Source organism: Castor canadensis, chromosome 11 (assembly GCF_047511655.1).
Source record: "Castor canadensis chromosome 11, mCasCan1.hap1v2, whole genome shotgun sequence".
In the NCBI taxonomy this organism is placed as follows: Eukaryota; Metazoa; Chordata; class Mammalia; order Rodentia; family Castoridae; genus Castor; species Castor canadensis.
Window position 1 is genome coordinate 120,752,109 of NC_133396.1, and position 7,563 is coordinate 120,759,671.

Consider the following 7,563-nt stretch of genomic DNA (forward strand, 5'->3'; position numbering starts at 1 on the left):
ATCAATGTTCATTAAGGAGATTGGCCTGTAGCTCTCCTTTTTGGTGGTGTCTTTGCCTGGTTTTGGGATAAGTGTAATACTGGCTTCATAAAATGTGTTAGGCAGTTTTCCTTTCCTTTCTATTTCATGGAACAGGTTAAGGAGGGTTGGTATCAGTTCTTCTTTAAAGGTCTGATAGAATTCAGCAGAGAATCCATCAGGTCCTGGACTTTTCTTTTTGGGGAGACTCTTGATTGCTGCTTCAATTTCATTTTGTGTTATAGATCTATTCAGGTGATTAGTATCCTCTTGGTTCAGTTTTGGATGATCATATGTATTTAGAAATCTGTCCGTTTCTTTAAGATTTTCAAATTTTTTTGAATACAGGTTCTCGAAGTAGTCTCTGATGATTTCCTGGACTTCAGTTGTGTTTGTTGTTATCTCCCCTTTTGCATTCCTGATTCTACTAATTTGGATTTTATCTCTCCTCATTTTAGTCAGGTTTGCCAGGGGTCTGTTGATCTTGTTTATTTTTTCAAAGAACCAACTTTTTGTTTCATTAATTCTTTGTATGGTTTTTTTGGTTTCTATTTCATTGATTTCAGCTCTTATTTTTATTATTTCTCTCCTTCTATTTGTTTTGGGATTTGCTTGTTCTTGTTTTTCTAGGAGTTTGAGATGTATCATTAGGTCATTGATTTGGGATCTTTCAGTCTTTTTAATATATGCCCTCATGGCTATAAACTTTCCTCTCAGGACTGCCTTTGCTATGTCCCATAGGTTCCGGGTAGGTTGTGTTCTCATTTTCATTGACTTCCAGGAACTTTTTAATTTCCGCTTTTATTTCTTCAATGACCCATTGTTCATTAAGTAATGAGTTATTCAGTTTCCAGCTGTTTGCATGTTTTTTGTTTTTACTTTTGTTGTTGAGTTCTAGTTTTATTGCATTGTGATTAGATAGTATTTTCTTATATTTGCTGAGGCTTGCTTTGTGCCCTAGGATATGATCTATTTTGGAGAAGGCTCCATGGGCTGCTGAGAAGAATGTATACTGCATAGAAGTTCGATGAAATGTTCTGTAGACATCAAGTAGGTCCATTTGATCTATGGTATATTTTAGATCTTGAATTTCTTTATTGATTTTTTGTTTGGATGACCTATCCATTGATGATAATGGGGTGTTGAAGTCTCCCACAACCACTGTGTTGGAGTTAATATATGCTTTTAGATCTTTCAGGGTATGTTTGATGAAATTGGGTGCATTGACATTGGGTGCATATAGGTTGATAATTATTATTTCCTTTTGGTCTATTTCCCCTTTTATTAGTATGTAATGTCCTTTATCTCATTTGATCAATGTAGGTTTGAAGTCTACTTTGTCAGAGATAACTATTGCTACTCCTGCCTGTTTTTGGGGGTCATTGGCTTGGTAAATCTTCTTCCAGCCTTTCATTGTAAGCCTATGCTATTTCTGTCAGTGAGATGGGTCTCCTGTAAGCAACAAATTGTTGGATCTTCCTTTTAATCCATTTCATCAAACCGTGCATTTTGATGGGTGAATTAAGTCCATTAACATTAAGTGTTAGTACTGATAGGTATGTGGTGATTCCTGTCATTTAGTTGTCTTAATTGTTTGAAGGTTTGACTGTGTATACCTAAGTTGAGGTTACTCTCTACTTTCTTGCTTTTTCTTTTCCTGTGGTTTGGTGCTGCCTGTCTTTTCATGGTTAAGTTGGGTTTCACTTTCTGTGTGCACAATCCCTTGCAGAATCTTTTGTAGTGGTGGCTTTGTGGTCACATATTGTTTTAGTTTCTGCTTATCATGGAAGACTTTTATTGCTCCATCTATTTTGAATGATAGTTTTGCTGGGTAGAGTATCGTGGGGTTGAAGTTATTTTCATTCAGTGCCCAGAAGATCTCACCCCATGCTCTTCTTGCTTTTAATGTTTCTGTTGAGAAGTCTGCTGTGATTTTGATGGGTTTATCTTTGTATGTTATTTGTTTTTTCTCTCTTACAGCCTTCAATATTCTTTCCCTAGTTTCTGAACTTGTTTTAATGATGATATACTGTGGGGTAGTTCTGTTTTGTTCTGGTCTGTTTGGTGTTCTGGAGGCCTCTTGCATCTGTATGGGAATATCTTTGTCTAGATTTGGGAAATTTTCTGTTATTATTTTGTTGAATATATTACGCATTCCCTTCACTTGCACCTCTTCTCCTTCTTTGATGCCCATGATTCTCAGGTTTGGTCTTTTGATGGAGTCGGTGAATTCTTGCATTTTCTTTTCACAGGTCTTGAGTTGTTTAACTAGTAGTTCTTCAGTTTTTCCTTTAATTACCATTTCATATTCGAGTGCTGAGATTCTGTCTTCTGTTTGTTCTATTCTGCTGGATTGGCCTTCCATTTTGTTTTGCAATTCTGTTTCATTCTTTTTTCTGAGGTTTTCCATATCCTGGGTCATTTCCTCTTTAATGTTATCTATTTTTGTCCTGAGTTCATTTATCTGTTTATTAATCGTGTTCTTCGTTTCACTTTGGTGTTTATACAGTGCTTCTATGGTTTCCTTTATTTCTTCTTTTGCTTTTTCAAATTCTCTATTTTTGTTGTCTTGGAATTTCTTGAGTGTCTCCTGTACTTTTTGTTAACTCTATTCAGTATCAACTCTATAAAATTCTCATTGATTACTTGCAGGATTTCTTCTTTTAGATTATTCTTGTGGGCTTCACTGGGTTCTTTGACATAGTTTATCTTCATTTTGTTGGAGTATGGGTCTGAGTATCTGTTTTCTTCATTTCCCTCTGGTTCCTGTACTAATTTTTTGCTGTGGGGAAACTGGTTTCCCTGTTTTTTTTCTGTCTTCCTGTCATTGCCTTTCGGGTTGTTATTGTCCCTGTACTGTGTGCAATTAAGTATTTTCTGGCTTATAGTATTAGTACTAGTGATATTTAGAATGGAAGGGTGAGAGGAGATGGATAGCAAAGAAGTTAAAGGAAAAGGGAAAACCAAATAAACAGGTAGAATAAAACAAAACAAAGAAACAAACAAAATAGTTTCAAAGATATAAACAGGGAGAGACAGTGTACTAATGAACCGTAAGCTGAAGTTAGAAGAGTAATGTCATAGCTGGTCTGTTAGTTCTCACAACTTTGATGTTGGAGGGAAAATCCACCTCCTAGTACAACATAGTGCCCAATGCTACAGGAATATATGTGGCTTTCTACAAGGTTGAACACATGTAATCCCCATCACCAACATTCGTGGCATCAAGGTTGCAGGTCAATAATCTTAGAACATTGAAGCAGACACTTCAATACTTTAGTAAAATGCTTTGCCTCTCTTAAATAAACAGACTTAAATAGCAATTCAGCTTCATGATGGTATGACACAGAATAAGTATGGACCTAATTTAAATGCTGTGATAATTGGTATGGAAATGCATAGTCTGTATTAGTCTAACCTAGACGTTCTCAAAGTGTGACTTGGGGCTTTTTGGGTATTCAAATCTTTCACAGGGGTCCATGAGGTCAAAACAATTTTCATAATAAGATTGAGATATAATTTGCTTTTGTCACTCTTGTGCTATCATGAAAACACAATATGTGATGACATCATACTCTGACCATTAGTGGAATGTGGACTTAACTTTTTTGAGTTTTAAAATTTTCTCAGTTTTATGAACTGGGATATAGTTCAGTGGTAGAGGACTTGCCTAGCATGTATGAGGCCCTGGGTTCATTCCCCAGCGCCCACACATACCAAAATATGTTTTAATTTCTCAAATGATAATTTATTGAGAAATATTGAACAAAAACTTGAGAGAGTCCTGCATAATGTTTGAGACCATAATGAATCCGGAGACCAGAAAGTTTGAGAATCACTAGTCTAAGCAAAATATAGGTAACTGTTGACTCAGTGCTATGTATTCTCAAAAGCTTATAAAAGTTTCCCATAGTTTTCTAATTAATTTCTACTTGAAACTTATGGCCATTCATTCCAACATTCATTCTCATCAAGGATGAAAAAGACGTATTTTTGTTTTATTTTCTTATTTCCATAAGTAGAAAGTACTTGGGCACAGAGAAAGGCACTGCTATTTTTCTTTTTGAGTGCCTACTTTATTCTGAATACCATTAAGGTTTGAAAAGGTCAACAAAAATACCCTTTGTTCCCAGATCTATTGCTTTTAGGTTACTGGTGTGGTGCTGGATGACAATGGTGGGGAGTGCACGGTGGAGCAAAAATGTTCATCATATGGCCAGGGGAGCAAAAGAGAGAGATGATGGGACAGAGGTCCCATAATTCCCTTCATGGGCATGCCTCCAATAACCTAAAGACCTCCCGCTAGGCCTTGCCTCCTAAAGGATCCATCACCTCCAATAGTGCAACCCTGCAGATCAAACCTTTAACATGACTTTTGGAAAGATTCCAGGTCCAAATTATAGCAAGGGGCCATGAGTGCTGATGGGGAGGGAAGTTAGAATTTTGTTAAGTGCATTCAATTCTAGGGCTCCTCTTTGCTCCTGTCAATAGTAATTTGAAGACCCAGGGAGGAGTTTTCTTGGCCAGAGATCTCCAAGATCTCTCTTTAGTCTTCTACTTGGAGATGTAGAGATCAAAAGAGGGGCAGTGCTACTTAAATATAAAGTCTTAAAGACAGAAGACTCAGGTTCAAGTTCTGCTTCTGCTGTTGACTGTCTTATGCTTTTAGTCATGTGGTGTTTCTAAACCTTAGTTTCTGTATCTGTAGAACAGTATTCAAGGACTATGGTTGTACTGCAGTGGTAGAGTGCTTGCCTAGCATATGGAAAGTCCTGGGTTTAACCCAGAGCACCACATTTAAAAAACAATATGCATCTTCTCTGTCCTCCAGATTGTTTTGAAAACTAAGAAATACATTGTGTTATATAAATACTTTTTATCTTTTATTTTTCAGATAATGCCATATTTGGATAAAGTACAACTCCAGAGACACAGACAAATACAGTCTGATTCTTCTTCAATGTCTGCCTAAATTATTTAGAAGTATCATAATGAAAGAAGCCAAATAAATGAAATGATTAAATAGATCACCAAAAACATTTTGAATCACATAAACATACTGCATATAGATTCATTCCAATCCATTATTTAGACTAAGATGTCTGTACAGGGGATCTGCGTTATTAAAGATACTTTCAAAGTTGAATGACCTAAAGCTTATAGTGATCTACTCCTTACTTAATCTAAAATATTTAAATATTAGGTTATATTTATTTCTATAAATTGGAGTAGCATGTTGACCAATCCCACTGATCAGGCTCTGTAGTTTCTCAAAGTTAACATTTGTTTCTAAATGCTTAATTATATTAACTTACTCTTCAGATCTATGGTTTTGGTAATTGGAATAAGTACATACTTGTGAGGTACAATAGGTGCTGGTAGTTAGAGGGTTTTGTTATATTTCTTCACCCTTTTCCAAGGGGAGCATTGCTAGAATCATCCTATTTGACTGCTGTCAACTTTGTCTCATTGCTTCTTGGAGAGCAGTATTTCAAATTTTAACTCAGCTTGTGTTCTTTTTTGTAACTAATAGCCTGTTCCATATGACACACAGAACACTGCCTGACCTGGAACCCAGCTGCTTCTTGGCATTTGTCTTTATATCAATAAAACATTCACCTTTTCCTTGGTTACTTTCTGCCTCCATAGAAAACTCAAATTCATAGAAAGTCAAAGCATTCTGACATAGGTAAGTTAACTGGCCTACAATCCTGCTGCAGCTAGGACTTCTCTAGGGCACAGTGTGGATAAGATGACAAGGTAACCCAGGCCTATGAAGGTAGTTCAGGCCTGTAATCTCAGTACTTAGGAAGCTGAAGCAGGAGGTTCCTAAGGTGAAAGGCACAGGAGGTTCCTAAGGTGAAAGGCAGTGTGGACTACATAGTGAGACCTGTCTCACAAGAAAAAAATTAATAAAAAGACTACAAGAGTATGTAAAAAGTACCTAGATCTACAGCTAAGTTTTCACTTCCCAAATGGCAAATATCTAGTTTTGCCTACCACAGTTTTGTGGGCATTGGCAGAAGAGGTGAGAGTTCTGGTTCAGATCCAAAGAACTGCACAGAGCATAGCAGATAGCACAAGCCTTAAGCTGGATGGCTCTCCTGCCCTCTCCCATCACCTCAGGACTCTCGGGGACACACAGGAGCTGCTGGGTAGATGTCACACACACCCAGGGTTTGCCTCACAGCTAAAACTCCCGGAACTTAAGCAACACAACCTTTGCCTGGAAGGTGACATTATTTTTATTATATCTGGCATAAGCAGGTCTGCCCTCTGCTCCAGAGAAAGACTATTTCTATCTTCCAAAGAGATAGTTTAGAACAAAGATTATCTTTCCTATCCCTCTGTTCCCTAGCTGTGCAGAAACAGGAGAGACCTAGGAGAATTATCTCCTAACACTTGAGCAACCCAACTAAAGATTAGAAAGGATGGTATTGTTTTGGGGACTCAGTCTAACATGGATTCATTTTAGGAGACAGGCACATCACAAATGAGTGTCAGGTTATACACAGTACAAATAACAACCTCCCTAACCTCATTTCTGTATAATCTAGCCTAACTTCTTCCCCATGTGCTTCTGCCTTTATGAAACTACTTGTGGCTCTCTGAATTTGCTTTATCCTCTTAGTCCTCCTTCACCTAACTCAACTTGTACAAGATTCAGTTTAAATACCATCTCCTTCCAGATGCCTTCCCTAACCCCAACCCCTATTATACATTTCTACTTTGTTGTCCTTTATTCACCCTATAACAGCCTCAGCCTAAAACAGAAACTCAAAAGTCATCAGACAGTAAACATTTTGAACTCTGACCGTATCTGGAATGACAGGAAGTTCAGTCAACCTCTCACCCACCTCCCCATAGTACAGCATATCTGTGTGTACACGTGTTCCCTTGGTAAACACTTGGTGACAGACTTTCTTCCTTTTATGCCTGCAGAGCCTTTTACAGGGGAGCATCCTAGTCAAGCCCAGCAATGCTCCACTATTGCTGCAGCCACAGAGACAATGTCTCTTCTCTGCAGGCTCCTGCAGGCCCAGTGCCTTTCCTGGCACTACAATGTGCCCAAAGAGACAGGCTGGCAGCAGCACCAACAAGACTATGACTATCTAACTAAGGCAGTAGAGGGCTGGAGGGGTGTTGGGTAGACAGATTGAGAACACTCAGCTCAACCCTTACCCAAATCTGTACTGTTCAGTCCTTTCTACAGAAAGCCATGTAGGTAAAGAGGTTCCAGTTAAAAGTGCCAGACAAGGAGCAGAGACCAGAGAATCTATATGTTTCCTTTGAGATCTTCATGAAAAAGGCTCTTTTATACTATACCTGTTTTGACTGCAGGCCCCTCTTCCTCCTTCATGAAAACGTGAGGCTGTTTAAGAGACAGTCTGGACATTAGCTATCACTGTAGTTAAATCCACCCATCCAAGTCCATCATCCTGGGGCCGAAGTGTTGTGCCCCAACTCTCTTTTTGCCTTGAGCATATGGTGACAGGCTTCCTGACTGAGAGCTGGGTTCCCAGGGGCTCAAGCCTCTAATTCTAG

At 38.3% G+C, this 7,563-nt stretch overlaps 1 protein-coding gene across 1 annotated transcript in view; it reads left to right on the top strand.

Annotated features, from left to right (window-relative positions):
• The window catches only part of Spata45 (spermatogenesis associated 45), a 29,244-nt gene extending 24,080 nt beyond the window's left edge, over positions 1–5,164 (top strand). Inside the window, exon 4 of the mRNA XM_074048366.1 lies at positions 4,913–5,164. Within this exon, the coding sequence (XP_073904467.1) occupies positions 4,913–4,932 (20 nt within the window). The 3' untranslated portion in view covers positions 4,933–5,164. The remainder of the gene's footprint in view (positions 1–4,912) is intronic.
• Positions 5,165–7,563: the final 2,399 nt, after the last annotated feature.